Here is a 23673-nt window from a genome sequence, read left to right on the forward strand (position 1 = left end):
TTTATGGAAAATAACAGATTCATTCCTAGAATAGAAAACTTTATTGCAACATCAAAACCTTTGTATTGCATTAATACACATTTCACACTAAATATAACTGTTTTCCATAGGAAACATCACAACACTCAAGATGATCAACAAATGTATGCAGTGCAGTTAAGTTGCAGACATGCCTCCCCATCAGCCTAATTGAAGATTAATATAAATCAGTGGTTCCTAACCTGGCAAATTCGATCAAACTCCAAGGGTTCGGCAAAGGTCAAGACACACACCCGACTCATTGTGATGACACGTCCGGTGAATGTGCATAGGAAACTCCCGGGGTTCAGTACCTCCAACAAGGTTAATAACCACAGTTATAAATCTTGAGTTTCCTATTCAGACACAAATTACTACAGAGTTCTTGCTCAAGCAGTAAAAATGACCAACACACACAAAAACATAATACAGCTGTTGATTTCAAATCCCATGGTACAGGAGGTCGTATTTGGGAATATTTTGTGGGTCGATGGGACTCTGGACAATCATTTTGCCCCGCATGGCTCCTCTGTATATGACCTCAATAAGATCCATGAAATCCTGTTTGGTTTTGAAGCTGCCAACAAACTTGGTGTGATCTGGTGAGCTGAAGGAAAGCAAAATCATCTTTTTTTTTCTTTTTACATGCAATTGCTTTTTCTAAAACATCAAAAAAAACAAAATGTCTCACCCATAATCCACTTTCATGTGCTGGCCATTGAAAAAAAACACAGTTGATGGGATGTAACTGATATCAAAGTATCTGGTGTAAATAGGAGTTTTATCCACATCGACTATGTAGATGGAGGCCATGTTACTCAGGTCGTGTTCCGTTTTTGACAGCTACAAAAGAACACAATCAGCGATTATACGTCAAGCACGAAATACTTAAACATAATGGATGGTTACTTACAACTTCATCTAGCTGGAGACAAACGGAGTCTTCATCCCTCCCAAACCTCAAAACAACCACCTTTTCTGCAACTGTCTTGATAACGTCGTCTATGTCTTTCTTGCAGCTCAATTTTCGCAAAAAGAAGCTCATTTTCAGGATCGGCAACTGTTTTCTGCCGGAAGAAGTCGTCACTGCTGTGTAACACCCTGAGCCTACCGTGGGGGAAATATATATATATATAATAATAAAAAAAACGTGGGGGAAATATATCACCTTAACCTTTGATTGCGAAAAATAAATTTTGACATTTTTAAACTGTAGTAAATTTTAAAAAGCTAATTTAAATACAGAAAACAATAGACACTATGATTCAATTGACGCAAATAAAATAAGACACTTCGCCGTTTCAGTACGACATATTATAACGTTACACTGCAAAGCAACGTGACCTCCATACGATCACCCAACGTGAAACGTGGACCGCAAAAATAATCTGTCAAAACAGTGACTGTAAGGGCCATGGCGCAATCGGATTTTGTAGTATGACGATCTGTGAAAACTCCCAACTCCCAACTCGTGCAAAAAAGGTTTCTTGCATGTGTCATCATTCCGGTTGTTGCTGCCAGCTCTACATCCGCATCATACCAATTGTTCTGACATGTTGCGACCACTCTTCACTCAACGACATTTAAGTGGACTATGGAAAAGTGGCAGGTTCGCGTTTTCCCGTGTCAACAAAAGGCAAGCAATCGGGACCGCGCCATCCCTTTTCCCCCGCCACCCAAGTCACCTCTTCAGTACTGGGAGTCCACAGAAAAAGGACAATGTTGACTTGGACAAATGGAAATCCGTAATGAGATCCCAGTCTTCATCAGCTGAACAAGAAGATGCTGAGGATGATGAAGTAAGTGATGAGGACGAAATCCCGGAAAGGGGTTTAAGTAACATTTTGGAAGCAACTCGGGAGCTGGTTGCAATGTGGCGGCTAGCTGGTAAAGCTGTACCTCAGGAGATGTCTAAGGAAGAGTTAACGACGGTGGCAGACCTCACCACGAAGACAGCTCGAAGAAAGTACCTCAAGTTCCTGGCTGGAAAGGAATTCTTTAAAAAAGCCCGAATTGGGAAGCAGCAGAAGAAAAAAGCGGAGAGGGAAGCGTCATTAGCGCAGAAAATACATCAAGATGAAGATGAGAAGGAACCTAAAAACACATTCTTATCCCAATTCCGGACTAGCAAACTGGACCAACTGCTGGCCTGGAGGACCGCCCAGTCCATGTTGTTTGGCCAGCCTTTAGTTTTTGACATGAGCTACGAGTCCAACATGAACAGGCGGGAGCTTGAAAACACAGTGAAGCAAATGTTGGAGGTGCAAGGCTTGAACAGACGCGCCAAGGATCCCTACCATCTACATTTTTGTAACCTGCAACCAGATGGAGCCTACATGCAAGAGTTCCTCAAGCGCTATGGCACTGAAGTCTGGAACCGCCTGCTCGTCAACAGCACAGACAATCATTTTGTTAATCTTTTTCCTCGTGATAGTCTTGTTTACCTCACTGCTGACTCTCGCAATGTTCTCCACACCTTCGACCACTCAAAAATCTACGTCATCGGCGCTCTCGTCGACCGGTCGATTATTTCCGGTTTGTCGTTTGCCAATGCCAAGCGCCTGAATTTGGCCACAGCACGTTTACCACTGGACGAGTACATCTCCTGGGGGCTGGGAGCCAAAAATCTGACCCTGGACCAGATGATGAGCATAATGATAAGCATAAAGGAAACGGGGAACTGGCAGGAGGCGCTAAAATTTGTGCCGAGCAGAAAGCATGATGGGTTTTTCCAGAATCGGCAGCAAATCACCAACCGTGGAACAGGAGAGAATGGGGACACGTCTTCAAAACCCACAAGTGCATTCAAGTTCAAAGGAGGCGTGATGAACCAAGTGTCTGCACCGTCTCGAAACAGAAAGAACAAACCAGGTGCAAGCAGAGCGTGGTCATCTCTGATGGAGGAATGATGATGATGGAACATGATGAAATGGACACATTGTTCCCATCTACATTTTTGCAATAATGTCATACTCGAATGAATAAAATATTAAAATACTGTAGCTCTGTTTCTTTTCTATAGAAGTTGCTACATGCTTCAGGCTTTATTAAATTAACAACAAAAAATACACAACTTTGTCCTGTATTTTGAAAGAAAAAAAATTATTATTATATTCATTAAGTATAATAAAAAGCTATGCCTAAAACACAAACATTATTAAAAGAAAATACAAGTTCAAGTTTCCTATGCATTACAACTCTTTAGGTATTCATTTTCCATAACAGCTGCAAAAATATTTTTACACCTTACCATTCATTCTTCAACATGCAAACAGAATAATGCCAAAACACAACCATACAAGTTTACAGATCCTGAATCAGGACATTTAAATGCAGAAGCTCCAACCAGCTTGTGGTGGCTCTGAAATATATGATAATATAAAAAAATAAAATAAAAAATGCTTATCTGAGATCATGAACTGGGTTGTTAATTTTCTTTTTTTCATTCAATCAAAAAAAAAAAACTCATCTTTAACTCATTCACTGCCATTGACGGCAAACATTCATTTGATCTATTTCTATTAGTTTCACATTTTTTCCCACTTTTGTTAACAAGGGTATGAAAACCTTTTTTTTTTTTTTTGTACATTTAGAACAGATATAAAATGTGTGATTAATCGTGAGTTAACTAGTGAAGTCATTTCAATAATTACAATTAAAAAATATATATATAAAAAATTAGGGGGATCAGGCAATACATTTTTTAAATTGTAACTCAAGATTAATGACAAATTTTATATCTGTTCTAAATGTACAATAAAAAAAAAAGGTTTTAATACCCTTGTTAACAAAAGTGGGAAAAAAATGTGAAACTAATAGAAATAGTTCAAATGGATTTTTGACGTCTATAGCCGTCAATGGCAGTGAATGACTTTTAATTTAAAAAAAATAATAATTATATATATATATAAAAGCACCAAATTCTCACAAAAGTCGCTGACGTGAGAGTGGGAATAGTCATCAATAGTTCACCTACAGCACGACGATTTCTCCGGTGCAGCGTTCACAGCAGTTATAAGTGATGTTCTCATAGCGAGTGTACGGGTGAAACCTGCCAATACTCTTCTTACTGCTCAAAAAGTTTGCGGGGGATGAGTCACTGAGTGGAGACTCCGCCTTGTTTTCTGCGCAGGAAATTGGATCTAAAATCTTCAGCACCTACAACAAACATCAGCAAACCATTTGGTTTCATGATTAGAATCTGATCTGAAAACAGGACAAATGATGTACCTTCTCGGCCATCTTCTCTGCTGGTGTGCTGCACAGTTGATCCGATGTCGCACCGCTGCTTTTGACCGCGCCGCCGCAGGTATTGCCCAACAGGTGAGAGTTGATAGCGTCTGCTAGTTTGTGATTGGCCGCTGCCATCTCCCCTGTGCTGAGCGGCTGCGCACTGGGGTAGTACGTCTGCTGCCTGCCCCACTGCAGAGACACCAGGAGCTGCTCCAGTGATCTGACAACAACAACAGTATGACACTATGATGAGTATGATTTTATTAAAGGAAAGTCAAGTTGAAAAATAATATTTCCAATAATATGTTCTATGCGCCCCCACGGCATTCTGATTAATATTGCGTTTGTGGAATATCAATTAATCAGCAAAATCCACCTGTTTTTCTCCATTTTGTCATTTACTGTCAACTGAAAATGACATCACAGATGCTCAAGTTCAGGTATCGACCAATCACACTTTACCTGTTTTTTTAAGTTTGGTCATGTGACGTCCGCAAGCTAAACTGTGATTGGTCGTTGTCTGAGCAATGAGAAACTGATGACATTTTCAGTTGACAGCACTGATCTGTATATATGACTGGATAGCTGATAGCCCATGCACGCCGTCCGTGCAAGTCCTTGAAGCCACAGGGCGGCCATCTTACCCCTCCCATCTCGCGAGCAGACTACTGTATGAACTATACGTATACGTACACGTACACGTACAGATTAGACATATACAGCTCGTGCGCTCTAGTATATGGCCGGGGGGGGGGGGGTTGTTGCAGGGTGGTCACTATTTTTTAACAAGTGGACGGTATGTGCTGCTTTGAAAAAAAACTTTTTCTTTTATCGCTCAGTTTCTTAGACGCCAATATTAGATTTCGCAGAGGCATCTTTTGTTGAATTACAGGTATAATTCTTTAATTTAAAAATAATACATGTTTCCTCCTGTAAACATGAAGGCAAGTTGTAAAAAAAAATCTGAAGTCCTCTTGTTTATGTTTAACAAATTTAAAACATGATAAATCATGCTGTTTCTACCAAGTAACGTCTCAAATGTTCTCCAATCTCGAAACTGTAAATGTATAGGATTGTATGCTGACAAATGTTTCTTGGGAGTGGTAATATGGTGGCCTCGGGGCTTCAAAAGTCTTGGCCTTCATTTTCCACAAACACAATATTAATCAGAATACCGTTTTTTTACTACGGGGGCCACATAGAACAGGTTGTACAGAAATTTTTTGACAGAGTTTATTTTTTAACTCTGTGCTCAATAAAGAATATTATGCGTAGAAATGGTTTATTGAGATAAAAATTTGTCAACATTATAACTATTTTAATACAAGGATAAAATATATGACTGAAGTTACGTATTTTACCGTACAATATTGCATTTTTTTTTTGCTTGTTTTGGCATCTCTTTTTATTCTAAATTCCTTAATACCATTAGACAAATGCTGATGAAAACATGATGATGAGCCACGGGGCCCACTCACCTATGAGTGAGCACCATTTCCCTTGAGAACTCCTCTCTCTCCAATAACAGGTCCTGAATGGCTCCCTGCGCCTCTCTGGTCTGACGCTGTAGAGCTGCTCTCGCGTTTGTCAGCTCCTCTGCCATCACTCTGTAGATACGACGAAGTGAATTCAACGTCATCATTCCACATGTGAAGGTAATTACGGCTTTTTGAACTGCGCTAGTCTGCATTTGTGTCCACTTAATTGTGAGCCTCTATGATTCAACAGCAATTTTGTCTTTACTGTTAACCAATCACATCTACTAAACAACTGTAGACATGCTAAGGTAGCCTTCAAACCTACAATCACTATTAATGCCTTTTTGACAATGTCAAAACCAATCATTTTCAACTTGGTAAAGCTAGGATTGTCTACCTACCTAAACATTTCATGTGTAAGTGAGTACTTAACTCTACTGCCATTGACGGCTATAGATTTCAAAATTTCATTTGAACTTTTTTTTAAACTATTTATTAGGTTCACATTTTTCACAACAAGAGTACGAAAACCTAGATTTTTTTTTTTACTGTACATTTAGAACAGATATAAAATTTGTGATTAATCGTGAGTTAACTAGTGAAGTAATGTGATTAATTACAATCAAAAATTGTAATCGCCTGATGCCCCCTAATAAAAAAAAAAGAAGAAAAGATTATTAAAAATTAGGGGTGTCAGACGATTAATTTTTTGAAATTGTAATTAATCGCATGATTTTAACTCATTCACTGCCATTAATGATTATAAACGTCAAAAATCATTTTAACTATTTCTATTAGTTTAACAATTAGTTTTTACTTTTGTTAACAAGAGTATGAAAACCTATAAAAAAATGTATTGTACATTTAGAACAGATATCAAATTTGATGCCCCGTAATTTTTAATAATCAACTCAAATTTTTTATAGTAATTAATCGCATTACTTCACTAGTCAACTCGCGATTAATCACCAATTTTATATCTGTTCTAAATGTACAATAAAATTTTGTTTTTAGGTTTTCATACTCTTGTTAACAAAAGTTAAACTAATAGAAATACTTCAAATTATTTTTTGACGTTTATAGCTGTTAATGTCAGTGAATGAATTAATAGTTAACACTGGATTAATCACAAATTTTATATCTGTTCTAAATGTACAATAAAAAAAATTCTAGATTTTCATACTCTTGTTAACAAAAGTGGGGAAAAAATGAGAAACTAATAGAAATAGTTCAAATGAATTTTTGACGTCTATAGCCGTCAATGGCAGTGAATCATGTTGTGTTATTGTACCCCTTTTTGTCTGTTTCATACCTGCTGGCCAGGAACTTGCTCCTCCAGACATCACACTGGATGCTCATGCGCTCAAGCTGCTCCGCTGTGTGCGACAAACTCCGCCCCAAAGCCTCGTTCTCCAAAATCAGCTGATTCTTCTCACGGGCCAGACGCTCAAATTGGTATTGCAGGTCATCGCCCATGGATGCCACCAGCAGTTTCTTGAGCTCACGGTTCACCTAGTCACGCATGATGAAAAAAAATAGCAATTAGACTGTCTGCGTGACGCCATGTTGAATGTCAATCTGCTCAATGTGGGTCTTGCCTCTGTCTGAACACGCAGTTGATTGGAGAGGCCCTCCTTGTCTTGCAGAAGCCTGCGTTCAGAGTTCTGAAGCTTTTCTAGCTGTCCTCTCCAATCATCCACTGATGGCTGCGGGGAAGAACTTCGCTCCTCCACCTGTTGTACAGCATCTGCTTTCGCCTCGGTTACGCGGCTGCTTCTACTTATGGCAGCACGAGGGACGACGATCCTGATGGCCTCGACCTCCATACAGGCCTCCCTACTCACTTTGCCCAGGTGGAGAACTCCGAGCGGTTGGGGGGCAACAGGGTGAGGAGGACTGGAAGACTTGGGGCTGTGTTTGGGGCTTGTTGTTTTGATGAAAGGAGCTTCAGGAAGACCCGATGGCAGTGTATCTGCGCTGACCTCCGGGATAGAGGGCGTTTTCTCAGTTTCCATGCCATCGCCAGCAACTCGTACTGGGACACGGGCAGGCTCTGGAAGATAGGATTGATGTCTACCGTAGGCCCTTAAATGTGCTCATTAAGTAACTTGATGATTCTAAATTGTTATATATTAAACAGTTACACACCATAATTATGGTTTATATAGTGGATATTTTGCCATCACCGCCAACTCGCGCTATTTTGCCGTGAACGTCAATCGCCGGACCGAGTCATGAACTAGCCGTTTCCTGCATAGCTTCACACCCTTCTGTGTCTTTTCACTAAGTTTTCATTTTGTTTGCCACCGAAATAGGCTGATATTGGCACATCCAGCCTAACCTAACTATCACAGCATACACTGTTATCGGTATGAAACTAATCATAACGCTGTCAGTTACCGACATTACCAGCCAAATACACGAGCGAGTACATATTCACTGGTGCAGAATTTGTACTTGTAGTCCTCCCTCGACTCACGGCAAAATAGCGCTATGTGGCGAGTTGCCGGTCACGGCAAAATATCCACTTGGTATCTTTTAATGGTTGAAGCGAATGATGCTTTTAATGATGGCAAGTGGTGATTACTTTTGGCAATTAAGTAAAGGCGTTTTCATTTAACAATTAAACCATTAGTTTATGATGATTTGGTTGTGTGGATGTTATGTTATACTGTTACATACCCCTGACAGCGGTAGTCGACATGGCGGTGGTAGGCTACTGAGCTGGTGCAGACAACAAATATCCACGTCCAAGAATGACTCTGAATAGAAAACAAAAATAAAATGGTGCTTCAACACACACTTGTCATGACACAAACGCGGTGAGAAATTCAACGGTCACGTTTAATAGCAAAGGAGCTGATAAGGTAATCATAGTCAGATAAAGACTACGGCCAAACTATTTTCCTGCGTGGCTAATTTTGCGGCTAGCGAATTGACCGCTTTCTTTGGAGGAAGCTTCGGTAAATTCATCCTAGTATTACGCAGTAGTTCAATCAAATATATCTAACATGATCAGAAAACAGTTACGGTAACATACCACTTGGCAATGGCCCTCCGCATTCCAGCTGTTTATTATGTGGCCGGATGTACCGGAAATCGACACATTTAATAGACGGCACCTTTGTGCCCGACATTTGTTGCTCGACGGACGGAATTGTTGTTACCAAAATCAGACCCAAAAAAAGTGTATTCGTATGTGAAGCCATTGTATAATTCTAACCTTATCATGTTGTTTTAAATCAAGCCATGGGAGTGCACGGACTTTGGAGGCTGCTGGAGAGCACAGGGAAACCAATTAATCCAGAGACTCTGGAGGGTAAAATTCTTGCTGTTGGTATCCAAACTTGAGGGATCTAATCAACTGTTTCCATTCTCCCCTCTCTCAGTTGTGTTGCGGTTATTAACTCTGTTCTCGTAAACATGAACCTTAACCTGGCACCGACAGATATTAGCATATGGCTGAATCAGGCAGTGAAGGGGGTCCGAGATCGCGAAGGCAACAGTGTCCAGAACGCCCACCTTCTCACACTCTTCCACCGCATCTGCAAGCTGCTCTTTTTCCGCATCAGGCCAGTTTTTGTCTTTGATGGCGATGCTCCTCTGCTGAAGAAACAAACACTGGTAAGATCCACCCTTTGCATTCTTTACTAATGGATGTTATTGCACAGCAATTATATTTTCTTTTATGTTTTTTGTTTTTTTTAGGCCTTGAGGAGGCAGAGAAAGGAAGAGTTGAGCCAAGAGTCCAAAAAGACGAATGAGAAACTACTCAAGACATTCCTGAAGAGGCAAGCCATCAAAGCTGTGCTGGGAGATGACAGGTATAAAAGCATCATAGACAGGTCTTTTTCACAAATTATATCAAGGTCAAACAGCTGAACCAATGAATATACACTTGTGGCGGAAACGTTTTTTCCCTCTTCAGTAAGAGTCCTCTACCCAGCCTATCCAGTGTGAAGAGAAATGAAGTGGACGACATGTACATTCTACCAACCCTGCCACAGGCAGATGAGGAGCAGAAAAGCAGGTCAGATGTTTTTTGCTCTAACATATTATTAATTTGAGGTAGTGCAGTTGACCCCCACGTACGGATTTGCATAATACATAGACTGTACCCTAATAACCATATTCCACACTCAAGTGAAAATCCATTAATAATAATACAGTATTTGTTGGTAGAATATGTTCTCTTTTCCTAACGCTATTGACATTCATTCGATGATTGAAGTAATTTTGTCAACATTTTAAATTTTTACAAGCGTTTATTAAAACCCAATTATCCTTGTTTACAGTTCAGAGGAGGAGGAAGGGAAAGAGTCTGATGATGCGGTTGATGATGATTATCAGGTAAATAAAAAGCACATTTACTGTTCTTACACCTGTGCCATTCGAGTGTACATGTGTTCATAATAGTCATGACTGACAAACACTCAATCTGACTTTACTTAAGTCATTCACTGCCATTGACGGTTATAGACGTCAAATATTCATTTTAATAATTTCTATTAAAACCTAAAAAAAATTAATTGTTCTTCTAGAACAGATATAAAATGTGTGATTAATCGTGAGTTAACTCGTGAAGTCATACGATTAATTCCGATTAATTAAAAAATGTAATCGCCTGACGCTCCTAATTTTTTATATTTTTTTCTTTCTTTTTTTAAATCGCATCAGGCGATTTAAAATTTTGAATTGTAATTCATCGCATGACTTCAATGGTTAACTCCCGATTAATCAGAAATGTTATATCTGTTCTAGATGTACAATATTTTTTTTCTTCTAGGTTTTCCTACTCTTGTTAACAAAAGTGGAAACAATGTTAAACTAATAGAAATAGTTCAAATGAGTTTTTGACGTCAATGGCAGTGAATGAGTTAATGATGTTGAATTAGTATTTTAATGTGCTCCTTCAAATAATGTTGACTTGAGTTGAGTACTATACTGTATCCTCCAGGGGGAGGAAGTTTACGCGGACCCCAACTCTGTGGACATCAACTCCGAAGAGTTTGCCTGCCTGCCACTCGAAATGAAGCACGAGATCCTCAAAGACATGAAGGAGTTTTCAAAAAGGCGTCGGACCCTGTACCACAAACCCCCCGAGGTACCTCAGTCATATGCTTCATGTCTACTGTACACAACTATATAGACACATACACACACACACACACAACTCCTAACTGCTTAAGTCACTCCTAGCTCTCCACAGATTTTTCCCAGTACCAGTTGTCCGGCTTGCTGCACAGGAACACGCTGAATCAGTGTCTGAAAGGAGTGGAAAAGGAGATGAACCAGCGCAGTGCCGGCAGCGCGCCGCAGCTCTCCGAACAGGACCAGCAGAATCATGACGTTGAGTCGCGTCGACTTGTTTCAGAAGACAACTCTCACTACATCCTCATTAAAGGCGAGTATCAATCAGGAGCAACGAGGAAAGTTTGTGCATTACAAAATAAACAAAACAAAAAAATATTTTTTAATTAATTAAAAAAAATAATGTAATGAATAATACTGAGCATCATTATACTGTATTACTAAAGAATATTTTATACAATATTTGGCTTGGATCAGCATATTTTTACCGCCAATGTCAGTTATTTTCATGACAAATGCAAAAAGGCTTTTAAAGCTACAGAACGCAGAAAATTCCATTTCGAATCACTACTGCCACCTGTAGACAAAAAGTGAAATTGCACACACCCTTCTCCACAACGCACACATGACGTCACATCCGCAGACAGAAGGCGGGAAATTCGAACCCGAAAACTATTGGCCAGAGGCTTGCAGGAGCTCCCATTATTAACAGCTGAGGTGTTGATTTGCGAATTAAAAAATGTTTCAGTCATAAATGTACAAATAAAAAGGCTATTGTAAATATATTTTGGGGTAAATTGTTACAAAGTGCAGCTAAACAATATTAACTCATTCACTGCCATTGACGGCTACAGATGTCAAAAATTCATTTGAACTATTTCTATTAGTTAAACTTTTTTTTTCACTTTTGTTAACAAGAGTATGAAAACCTTGAAGAAAATTATTGTACATTTAGAACAGATATAAAATTTGTGATTAATCGTGAGTTAACTATTGAAGTCATGCGATTAAATACAATTAGAAATTTTAATCGCCTGACGACCCTAATTTTTAATAATCTTTTCTTAAAAAAAAAGAAGACTATTTTTAAAAAAAATTCTAGGTTTTCATATTTTTTTTAATAAAGTGTTGTTGTTTTTTAAATAATAGAAATAGTTCAAATGCATTTTTGACGTTTATAGCCGTCAATGGCAGCGAATGAGTTAATTGTAATTGTATAAAAATATAACAAGCTAAAACTGTTGGTTGGTTTGTTGCTCTACAGGCTCATCGAAAAGTAAAAACCCCCCCGTGAGCCAACCAGCCTCTGCACCCTGGACTGGGAACGCCCTAGCAGGCTTTATAAAGAGAGCAGTGGACAAACCGGAGCCCTTGTGGCGTCCGGTCTCCGAGAAAGAAGATAAAAAGCAGGTTTCCTGTTCAGAAGACTGTAAAGCGTCCGGATCTAAACTCGATTCGCCGCCTTCGCCTCGTACGATGAAGGCTATCCAGGCCGCCATGAGCGACAGCTCGGACGGGGAGACGGTGAAGCAGGACGAAGGCCATGGTAGCGTTTCTCCACGTACTCTGATCGCCATCCAACGAGCGATGGCTGAGGAGGATGAGGAAGAGGATGGACGGAAGCATCGGCCTCAAAGCAGCAACTCTGCCACGAAGTTGCAAATAGTCCTCAGTAGTTCGGAGGAGGAGATGGAACCTGATGCTATTGGAGATGTTGTCAAAGAAAGAATCCATTTTAAGGGCATCACTGAAAGAAAAACTGCACCGGATGATTTGTTGGATATTAGGTCAGATTCTATGGAAGAAATCGTTGGGCAGAGGAATAAAGCATTTCACATTGAACTTAATGAAGGACCAGACAGGGAAAATGTGGGTGAGGAGAAGAGTGAGGGGAACAAAGACAAGGAAATCCTCAAAGCTAACTTAGTTGACGCAAGGGCGGTAAGTTTTGGTCAGAAAAAGCCTGACGAGAGAGGTGACTCGGGTCAGGGGTTGATGTTTGAGAAGGAACGACGCGTCCATCCCGAGGCAGCTGCTTGTGTGTCTGAGCAGCAAAATGGAAAACCTCTCAGGGATGTTCCAAGTCGCCTTCAGCTACCTGAGCAGATAAATAACGGATCCACCGTTCTACAGACCAGCCTTGATGTCGAGCCAGAAAGCATTGATAACAGTGAATCAGACGGTAACCGAGCAGATTCATTCATTATTATTAACTCATTTACTGCCATTGACGCCTTATTTTTAATAATCTTTTGTTTTTGTTTTTTTAATCGTGAGTTAACGAGTGAAGTCACGCGATTATTTATAATTAATTTTAATCACCTGACGCCCCTCATTTTTAATAATTTTTATTCTTCTTCTTCTTTTTTTAAAGAAAATATTTTTTAGAAGAGAATTAAAAATTAGGGGCAACAGGTGATTAAAATTAATTATTAATGATCGCGTGACTTCACTCGTTAACTGACGATTAATCACAAATTTTATATCTGTTCTAAATGTACAATAAAAAAATTCTAGGTTTTCATACTCTTGTTAACAAAAGTGGAAACAAATGTTAAACTAATAGAAATACTTAAAATTACTTTTTGGCGTTTATAGTCTCCAATGGCAGTGAATGAATTAAAAACAAAAACAAAAGATAACTTTTAATTGTAATTAATCGCATGACTTTAATAGTTAACTCACGATTAATCACAAATTTTATATCTGTTCTAAATGTACAATATTTATTTTTTATTTTTGACGTCTATAGCCGTCAATGACAGTGAATGAGTTAAAAGAATTGTTCATTAAAAAAAAAACATTTTCCCACAGAGAGCTTCGTCGAAGTATCAGGTGAAGAATGTGAGGAGGATGCAGAGGTGGTCCATGAAGATGAACAAGCAGAAAGTCAGTTCGACGCTGCCGCCATTCCAGACGAGTCTTTGAAGTTAAATGAAGAACCAGACAAGAAAACACAGACTAACGAGGACGAAGGGTCGGATGAGGAAAAACGGGAAGCGTCTTGCTCAGCTCCCGCAGTCAATGAATGGGAAGATTTTAATGTGGTAAGCAAAAAAACGGTGTCTGCCATTCTCATTTATGGAAAAAAAAACATTCATCACTTTTGAATGACAGGAAGCATTGTGAAAATTATACTTATTTGTATTTGGATCATTAATGTTCAATACCACGTTTTTTTCCCAGAACGATACCAGTTTATATAGATTTTTCTTTTTTGTGTGCAAATTATTGCAAATACATGATCAAAATATTCTATGTATTATCTTATTGCTGAGTGGTCGTCAGTGCACCCTCAAGTGGACAAAATTAGTAATAACAGTTTTTTGGGGTGAAAAGCTGCAACTTGCGTACCCCCCTAACGAGCAAGTTCTGGCCCGCTGGCCTTATTTTGGCACCCCTAAAGCAATTTGTTGATGATGAGTGGTGGAATACATTCAGACACCCTGACAACTAACTTGGAGCGTCGCTGTTGTGGTGCAGGACGAGCTGCAGTCTCTCGAGAGTTCTCTGCTGGCGGAGCAGAGCAATCTGAAAGAGCAGAAACAGCAGCAGGAGAGGATGGCCAACACCGTCACGGGTCAGATGTACCTGGAGAGCCAGGTGAGCTAAAAAAAAAATCAAAAAATAAAAACAGCAATTTTACAAAAACTGCATCAAGATGACCTTTCCATAGATTTTAATGAGTCAAATGATTGTTGCGGTTCCAGGAGCTCTTACGACTGTTCGGCATTCCGTTCCTGGTGGCACCGATGGAGGCCGAGGCGCAGTGCGCCGCACTCGACCGAGCCGACCAAACCAACGGGACGATCACTGACGACTCGGACGTTTGGCTGTTTGGAGGGCGGCATGTCTACAAGAACTTCTTCAGCCAGAATAAATATGTGGAGCACTACCAGTACAGTGACTTCCAGAACCAACTGGGTCAGTGGACATGTCTCACGATTGGATTCCGATTTTTGGGCCTGCGATTCAATTCAGAATCGATTTTCGATTAAGAACGATTTTCGATTCAAAATGATTTGATTGACAATGATTTTTGCTTCAATCTATAGATGTGCAAGGAATTGTAATGATCTACTCCAGTCTGACTCGCTAATGCTAATTAGCGCGCTACTCGCGGCACTTTTATCTCTCAAAAGAACGGCTCCACGCTGGAAAAAAACAACAACTTTTATTGGAATAACTTGATCGGGACTTTTTCCTTCTACTCTCTAATGTGGCTACAACTTAACAGTGTATCAGACCGCTTGGAACCACACTGCCCCTCAGTGGCCAATTCGGGTACAACATGAACAGCGCTCCAAATAAGGGCACACACAGACAAAGGCAAGACAGTATGAAATAATTTAAATAAAATCGATTTTGGGACATTTAAAATCGGTTCTGAATCGTACTAAATGACAATCGCGATTCTTATGAGAATCGATTTTTTGGCACACCCCTAATATATATATATATATATATATATATATATTTTTTTTTTTTTTTACTTGAACATGGACAGATGTATTATTTCCAAATCTATATGAAGCATCTTCAATAAGCCATGTTATTTTTACAACTATAGTCATGCATACATTGGAACAAATCAAAAATTGCGCTGACAAGTGAAATGAAGACGCATCCAACTGCTAATCCGTTACGTTTACATCTCGTATATCACCAACAGGCGTTGATGTTGTTGGCATGATAGCTGATTTATACACACAGAGCGTGACTCCTCTGTCCTGTCCCCGCCCTGTCCCTATCTCTGCTTTTCCGTCCTCCAACACAGGTTTGGACAGGACCAAACTGATAAACCTGGCTTTCCTGCTTGGAAGTGATTACACCGAGGGCGTGCCTGGGGTCGGGTATGTGACTGGCATGGAAATCCTGAATGAATTTCCCGGACCTGGGCTGGAGCCACTAACACAATTCAGGTGTGGTCCAACTTTCATAAGTTGAATATGAGAAAGCAGTTTTAGACACACTGGAAACTCACGATTAGTCACAAATGTGATAAATGTTTAAATGTACAATATTTTTCATACTCTTATTAGCATAACAATAAAGTTGAGTCATTGATACAGTCATTTGATAATTCATAACATTTTGGTAAAATTAAAAAGATGTCCTATACTGTAAAAAAACGTGTGATATTGATTTGTGTTGAAGTAATTTTCTGCCACTAGATGGCATAATTGCATTTGTAAGACATTGGTGACAGCTCAGTGCATTTTTATTTTCTTACTTTTATGCACATTACATACAATTGTTAAAAAAACAACTTAACCCCAGTCTCCACAAATATATGCATCATTATTAAATGTATTAATGTTACATTTTGATGTGGACATGTTTGCTGTGTTTGACTGGAATTCCCCCAGTACAGGTTTTCCAAGAAAGGGGCATTCATGAATCGCGCGCTAAAAAAAAATTAGTGGCTTAAAGGAACTTAAAATTAACTCAAAATGAACGCACTCATTTCGACACCCCTAGTAGAAAGCTTTTAAGATTCCTGCTATGATAAGAACTGGACAGAAAATACTTTTTAAAAAAAACAGTAATGATGTCTTTCCCTTCCATTAAATATTACACAAGTATGGAAATGATTGTTCTGTCTTTGTAGAATGTGGTGGTCGGAGGCTCACGAAAAAAAGCGAAAGACTGCTGATCCTCGGGACACAAAAGTGAAAAAAAAGCTGAGGGAGCTGAAACTTCAACCTGGATTCCCAAACCCTGCGGTGGCTCAGGCTTACCTGCAGCCTGCTGTGGACGAGTCAGACAGCTCGTTCAGCTGGGGACGCCCTCATCTGGACATGATCAAAGAATATCCTTACACTCTTGGTTACATTTACTCATTCCCTGCCATAAATTGATAAAAAATAAATTAAAAAAAGTATATATTTTTTTTTATTGTAATTCATCGCATGACTTCACTAGTTAAAATTTTTACATCTGTTCTAAATGTACAATAAAAAAATTCTAGATTTTCATACTCTTGTTAACAAAAGTGGGGGAAAAAAATGTTAAACTAATAGAAATAGTTCAAATGATTTTTTTGACGTCTATAGCCGTCAATGGCAATGAATGGGTTCATCTATTGAAGTATTGCACAGGTATGCTTTTCCTTGACCAGCCTTTTACATTCTGTCAAAATCGTTTTGGTTGGGCTAGTAGGAAAACCGCGGAGACCCTGCAGCCTGTGATTAAGCAGCTTAACACACAGCAGGTACATTTCACACAAATCATAATTGACTGGGAGGCAGAAATGGGAGTCCACTGTTGGAAACGGGCTTCCTAACATAATTTGTTCTGCTATTTTGTTTTAGACTCAAATGCGAATTGACACATTCTTCCGCATGGAGCAACAGGAAAAGCTTTCGATCCGAAGTCAACGTCTCCGCCGCGCCATCACCTGCATGAAAAGAAAAGAGAACGGAAACGAGGATGGGGAATCAGACGAGGAAATGGTCTCGCCAGCCAAATCCAAGAAAGGGAAGATAATCGAACAGGACCGGAAGAAAGCTGAAAATAGTCAAGTGACAGAACGGGACGGATTTATCGCCGGTGGCGGGTTTTTGGGTTCGGAGGGAATTGGACAATCTCTGATTACGTCTCCTAGCGATGTGAGCTGCGCTAGCCAGGAGTCGCACTTGACGAAGACTTCCAAGACTGCGTCACAACACGCGAGACAGAGCAGCAGCAGCAGCTCCGGTGAAGACGGGGACAATAATTATGCGAAAGTTGCTATGGTTACAGCTCAATCTGTGTTTAAGGGAAGCACGAGAGGCCGCGGTAATAAAAGCAGGAGAGGAAGAGGACAAAGAAAGAAAAAATAAAAATGATTTTTTTTTTGAGAGGAAATAAATATTAGAAATGTATTTTCAAACTGATAGAACCAAATTGCTTGAATTATGAATTGATACGTGTTTATGTAAAGAGACGGATCATGTTAATTTCTCAAGAATTACGAAACAGATCAATATCACACAACACTTCATTTCAATAAATATCCGCCAGTGTTTACATTTTCAAATGATCACGTCTACAACATTCCTAGAAAATCACAATATCTCATCACTGGTGAGCTATTTTTAGAACCGCAGCCTACCTGGTACTCTTGGACACCACATTAGTGACCCCTGATTTCAAATGTAATAATTCATTGTTTTATATTAAATTGAATAATATGTGTATCCCTAAAAAAACATTGTAAAGATATTTGAAGCATTCAGCACCAGCCAAACATTTAAACGAGGGGCGTCAGGTAATTAACATTTGTGATTTTTAATCAATCGCATGACATCAATAATTAACTCACGATTGATAACAATTTTAATTTGTGTTCAAAATGTACAATAAAATATTTTTATTTTAACTTTTCATACTCATGTTTACATAAAAGTGGATTTTTTTTGCATCTTTTAGTCATTGATAGTAATTTCATAATTTGTCAAATCTAGTTAAAATTAAAAAGATGTATTGAAAGAAAAAAAAGAGTGTAATGTTGATTTGTGTTGAGGTCATTTTTCTGCCACTAGATGGCATAATTGCATTTGAGAGCTATCTAATCTTTAACATGAAGTGACTTGTGAAATTCTGCACATTTTTAAAATGGTAAAAATACGACTTTACCCCAGTCTCCACAACTATATGCATTATTACTACATTTGTGGCTGGAATTCCCCCAGTACATGCTTTCCAAGTAAGGGACAGTCATTAAGCGTGCATTAAAAAAAAAAAAAAAGTGTTTTTTAAATAAACTTCAAATTAACACACTCATTTTGACATCCCTAATTTAAACACATCAACCTAGTACTGTACTAATTTATATATTTAATACTTTAATAATTGCGTTACTTTAGCCTGCAGTTGAGTTTTTTTTTTTACCCCAGGTCTCACAAAACAGCCACATGCATGGTTGCAGCGTTTTCATAGACAACTCGATTTATTTATAAACCTGTAGGCCGAGTTTCATATTGTCTTTATTTTAAACCACAAAGGTGTCCTGTTCACTGCAGCTCGGTTGTCGGACCTGGCAGCTGTTTCTGCCAATCAGCGCCTGACAGCCTCAGAACTGGAAATGCACCCGGGAGGCCAGATGGGACGTTTGGAATAAGAAGTTGGTTAAATGCTGGATTTGGTGTTCTATGGGGTTGCGTGTCATTTAAAACTTAGATCGCATCCAATGGCCAGCCAGAGACTTGCTGCCAGATCGACCTAATCCGAAAGGACTTTTAGCATGACCAGAAACCAAAAACGCGGCTTGAATTCTTCGCTATTCTCATGTGTGTGATCTTGTCCTCTCCTTTGATGATGGAGACTCGGGAGTGTGAGGAGAGCTCCAAAACTGGAGAGGAAGGTGAGGAACTTTTTCTGAACACATTTTCAAAATTGCGACAGATGACTCAAGTGGTATTTCTTAACCTGCGTTAATCGAGAAGCTCTCGTAAACTTTACGACTAGCTTTACGCATTAGCTTGCATAGTCGCACAGTTTAAAAGCTCGAGAACAAGTCTGTGTGTTTATTTTATTTTTTTCAGTTACGTAAGCGCGGCTTCATAAAATTTACCTCTTGAGAAATGTAGCGCCATGATTTACATACATCCACACGGCATGTGTGGTTCCCTGATCTTAAGACCACAAATTCCAACGTACTTTTGAACGATTTACAGTGGTTATGAAAATAAAATGTGTAAAAAAAATAGTAAGAGGCATGCATGGAATACTAAAACTTTGTTGTGGTTTGGCTGAACAGTCAGACTTGGGCTTTAATGGATCCTCGATTGTTGAAATAGTTCATGATGACCTTTGAAATCTCTGCGTGACGTACTCCATATGTAACTTGATATTTTAAGGTAAATAAGTTGTCCCGAGTTTAATATAGTCTTAATACAGTGGTTCTTGTTGGAAGTGCACAACTTCATTATTGAAAAATTCCCCCTCAATTCAAGATGAGTCTTTTCATCAAAACTGTCTCTCTTCATCTTGAATTCAGAAAGTGTTGTGTTCTTGTAATTCCCATTGTCATACAGTTTAAGAAATGGTTGCTTTAGTTTTGCTAGATAGCTCGTTGTGCTGGACTGGAATTGCTCAACTTGGCATTATAGAGCGCTTTAAAACAATCACGAAAACCCAGGGGCAGCAGATGCAATGAAAACAGCAGGGGCCCCAAAATTGACCCCTGCGGAACACCACACATTTTGTCATACATATGTAAATTCATATTGTACACTGCGTCCAGAAGTCTCTTCATTATACTCCATCCATGGAATTGTCAGGAAGATTCCACATCAAAGAAATACATCTTAATCTGTAAATTTCTACTTTCTGGCCACGAAGAGAGACAGTAGGATCTTCGAATGTGCAGGTCAGGATCCGGTCATCTGGTTTCGTCAATCACATTGCTGTCTGTGTAATATGTCATGGCGTTAATGTGAAGATCACCGATCAAGTCCGCTAACTCGAAAGATTCTAATCTTGGGATTGTCTGCTCTGGACATAATAAACTCGCCAAGTTTATTTCCAGCAGTGTCAGTGGCTTCACAGCTATGCTAGCGCAGCAATCGTTTGTGTTGTGTTGACCATATAATTACGTGCCGGCAGCTGCAGATAGACAGATTTGACAAGATCTCCATAACTTCTAGAGACCTTCTCCATTTATCAAGTTAATAATAAACACTCTCAGGATAGCCTTGCTTTGGATAAGTACGGGTTCGTAGAGGCGGTCGAACACCTCGGCAAATGTAAGGATTTATCTCGTATGTGACCTTTTAAAGCAGATAGCAAAAAAATTAGGCCTGTGAAATAATTCGATGATTCACTTCCTGTATGCTAAGCTAAATGCGCTAATGTCATCAAACAAGCTGGCAACATTTTTGGTCAGGCTGTCAATGTAAAAGGTATAAGGTAAGAATTGACATACACTTGTACTCGTTTTCCCTAAGCAGAGTCTGCTGTGGACGAAGAACTCGCCAAAGCCATTTTGGCGCGCCAGTTCCACCCGTCGCTCATCGGCCCGGAGACATGGGAGGGTTACATGTTCTCTGACCTGGAGATCCGAATTAAAGAATCGACAGATCTCTACGGAGCTGTGCTCTGGCCCTCGGTACGTGCACATACAAAGCACATGTCTGAGATGTGATGATGATCCGCTAATTGCAACGCTATCGCCATCCAGGCTATGGTGTTGTGTCACTTCCTGGAGACCCACCGTGACAAGTACAACCTGATGGACAAGAACGTGATAGAACTCGGCGCAGGAACTGGTCTCGTCTCTATTGTTTCGAGTCTTTTAGGTGAAACAACTGAACTTTGGTCAAGCGTCTACTGACTTTGTCGCATCTGCATATATTTAGTCCACCATTTTGAAATCCCTTTCATTTTTGTTTTACCTGCTAAGGCGCTAAGGTCACTTCTACAGACCTCCCTGATGTGATCGGGAACCTCCAGTACAACGTCACGTGTAACACAAGAGGACGGTGCAAATACACACCCCTGGTATGTGCTACAGACAAGTTATATTATTATTTTGTTCATTTTTGTTAGGTTAGTTTTTCTGGAACGACGTTAATGCTCTCGGGTCAATTTGAACAATAAACAATTTCATCGCAAATATTAAAAACGAACCATTTTTAACGGGTTTCATTATGAAATGCTACTAGTCCTTTAACTTTAAAATGGGTCAATTTGACCCGGGCTATGTTAAATGTTCCAAAAGCATTCCGATAAACATTCGTAACCATTTTAATTGAAAATATATCAGGGTTACCATTTTATTTATTTATTTTGTCTGTTGGTGCCAAGTTTGATAGCAAAAAGCTAATATTTGTTATTTAATTTGAAAGTGGGTCATTTTGACCCAGAACAGGAAGATTAATCATAGTAGTCTTTTGGGGTTTGAATTGACTCGTACCTGCCGATTCGATCCGTATCACCATTCATAGGTCACGATTTGATTAGATACCGATTAATCATGATTTGAATCTATAAGTCTATTATTGCTGGGGGGGATATTCAAAATATTGAAAATACTAAACAGTAGTGATAGACAAATGAAGCTTCATGAAACACTTGTGATACTGTTTGACTCCTCTCGATGGCACTCTTGGTTTAAATGGGCCAGCTAGCTAGCTAGCTAAACAGCTAACCAGACAGACAGACAATGACAAATTAAGTTTTATGAAGCGCCTGTGATATTTTTTTTACTCCTCTAGATGACACTCTTGGTTTAAAGGTGCTAGCTAGCTAGCTAGCTAGACAGCTAACCAGACAGACAGACAATGACAAATGAAGCTTCATGAAGCACCTGTGATATTTTTTGACTCCTCGAGATGGCTCTCTTGGTTTAAAAGCTAACCTCAAGTAAGATGTGTTGTTGAATATTTCCATCAAAAATGGATGTTTAAAAATCAATTTCGCTGCATATTGAATCGATACGAGAATCGTGCACGGTAATATTGCGATATATCGCCGATTTTTTTTTTTTTTAAACACCCCTAGTAGCCTCTATTACGGAGGGATCCATTGGCAATATAACACTTAAACAAGGGCTGTACCATTGACCTCAAATACACGATCACACCTTGTTGTCATCGTCAGGTTACCGAGCTGGTCTGGGGCCCAGAAGTGGAGCCGAAGTTCCCACAGCGCACGCACTCTTTCGACTACATCCTGGCTGCGGACGTGGTGTACGCCCACCCTTACCTGGACCAGCTGTTGGACACGTTCAGCCACCTGTGTCAGGCGGACACCCAGATCCTGTGGACCATGCGTTTCCGCCTCGACCCAGAGAACAGCTTTGTGGATCGCTTCAGGGAACGCTTCCACGTGGAGGAACTGTACGACCTCCCCAGTCTGAGCATTAAACTGTACCGTGCCTGGAGGAGCGATAAGAGGACCAAGCATCAAGAAGGAGCTACCGTTTAAACCGTTTACTTCACCGACCATTTGATGTGTCTTACTCATCCTGTTTACTCGTTTGTACTATCACCGAAAAAATCGCCGGCAATGTCAATTCAACACCTACAGAGCTAAATTTCACACTAGAGGAAGTTAAAACAACAGTTTTGAAAATGTCTTCTTTTTTTTGTTTTACACTGAGATGAAGTCAAAACAACCTTGATGGTAGTTGAAATGTAACACTAGTCAACACTGGTCAGTGTTGATTTTTACAATTCAAGAGTATGTAGTGTTAAAATATTACACCATCTAGTGTTTTTTTTTTTTTTTGAATACTCAAAACGGCTTGCTTTCATTAACACTAGACATTTTAATATTAACGAATGAATGTGTTAAATTAACACGGCCAGAGTCGTAAATACCAAACTTGAACTCTCCAGTTTTTGCTGCGTTCTCTTCTGTGAGTGAAAATGACTTCATGCGCCCAAACTGCGTTTCCCAGCGATAAAGCGAGGAGGAGGAAAATGGCGCCGACTCGTCTCTCTTAAACTGGAGACGTGCAGGTGCGGAGGCGGAGCTTAATGACATCTCTGCAGAGTTCATCTAGCACTCGGTGGTCAACTCTGTAAAATAACACCTACACCGGACACCGTTTAACTCTGAAGGTGTTAAAATGACACTTCAGGAGTTAAAATCAACTCCTCAAAATGTAACACTGAAATGTTAACGCTCCAATTTTTGCTTTGTAGTATTTTTTTTTAGCTCATTATTTACTCATTCTTCAACACATTCAATGACATTTGATAGTGTAGGCTATTGTAATTTATGCAGATTTGACATTTGATTACAAATGTGCCTCTGAATAAATGTTTTTATATACAGTAAGCTGGATCCAATATTACATTCGATATGCAGTATTATACCAATGAAACGTTTATGTTACATCTTGAATTAATACAGTTGGTAA

General features: G+C 39.5%; 5 protein-coding genes across 6 annotated transcripts; 3 read left to right on the forward strand and 2 right to left on the reverse strand.

The window, feature by feature from the left end:
• Positions 1-26: 26 nt before the first annotated feature.
• On the reverse strand, positions 27-1113 carry txnl4b (thioredoxin-like 4B). Its single transcript, XM_086072476.1, has 3 exons — positions 932-1113; positions 710-861; positions 27-625 (listed from the first exon to the last, which is right to left on the reverse strand). Exons 1-3 carry the CDS (start codon positions 1061-1063, stop codon positions 460-462), a joined length of 450 nt encoding a protein of 149 aa, XP_085928602.1. The 5' UTR covers positions 1064-1113; the 3' UTR covers positions 27-459.
• A 238-nt stretch (positions 1114-1351) lies between these two features.
• On the forward strand, positions 1352-3020 carry trmt10c (tRNA methyltransferase 10C, mitochondrial RNase P subunit). Its single transcript, XM_086072347.1, has one exon. It carries the CDS (start codon positions 1572-1574, stop codon positions 2925-2927), a length of 1356 nt encoding a protein of 451 aa, XP_085928473.1. The 5' UTR covers positions 1352-1571; the 3' UTR covers positions 2928-3020.
• On the reverse strand, positions 3014-8844 carry blzf1 (basic leucine zipper nuclear factor 1). Its single transcript, XM_086072348.1, has 7 exons — positions 8770-8844; positions 8412-8491; positions 7328-7782; positions 7042-7241; positions 5730-5858; positions 4249-4471; positions 3014-4176 (listed from the first exon to the last, which is right to left on the reverse strand). The coding sequence occupies exons 2-7, from the start codon at positions 8431-8433 to the stop codon at positions 3991-3993; spliced, it is 1215 nt and encodes a 404-aa protein (XP_085928474.1). The 5' UTR covers positions 8434-8491; positions 8770-8844; the 3' UTR covers positions 3014-3990.
• Positions 8845-8897: 53 nt separating this feature from the next.
• Positions 8898-18239, forward strand: ercc5 (excision repair cross-complementation group 5). 2 transcript variants are annotated; one of them, XM_086072306.1, is made up of 15 exons: positions 8898-9066; positions 9178-9353; positions 9438-9553; positions 9658-9759; positions 10025-10079; positions 10687-10833; positions 10929-11133; positions 12085-13002; positions 13635-13867; positions 14304-14423; positions 14531-14744; positions 15598-15742; positions 16432-16632; positions 16950-17034; positions 17135-18239. In XM_086072306.1, the coding sequence occupies exons 1-15, from the start codon at positions 8979-8981 to the stop codon at positions 17642-17644; spliced, it is 3315 nt and encodes a 1104-aa protein (XP_085928432.1). In that variant the 5' UTR covers positions 8898-8978; the 3' UTR covers positions 17645-18239. The 2 variants fall into 2 exon arrangements, with proteins under 2 accessions (XP_085928432.1, XP_085928433.1); XM_086072307.1 differs by having other exon boundaries at positions 8917-9048; positions 9119-9353.
• Positions 18240-18889: 650 nt separating this feature from the next.
• mettl21e (methyltransferase like 21e) lies at positions 18890-23673 on the forward strand. Its single transcript, XM_086071765.1, has 5 exons — positions 18890-19167; positions 20756-20913; positions 20986-21103; positions 21208-21305; positions 22407-23673. The coding sequence occupies exons 1-5, from the start codon at positions 19092-19094 to the stop codon at positions 22731-22733; spliced, it is 777 nt and encodes a 258-aa protein (XP_085927891.1). The 5' UTR covers positions 18890-19091; the 3' UTR covers positions 22734-23673.

Source organism: Leptonotus elevatus, chromosome 3 (genome assembly GCF_054856555.1).
Source record: "Leptonotus elevatus isolate MCC_2025b chromosome 3, RoL_Lele_1.0, whole genome shotgun sequence".
Taxonomy (NCBI): domain Eukaryota; kingdom Metazoa; phylum Chordata; class Actinopteri; order Syngnathiformes; family Syngnathidae; genus Leptonotus; species Leptonotus elevatus.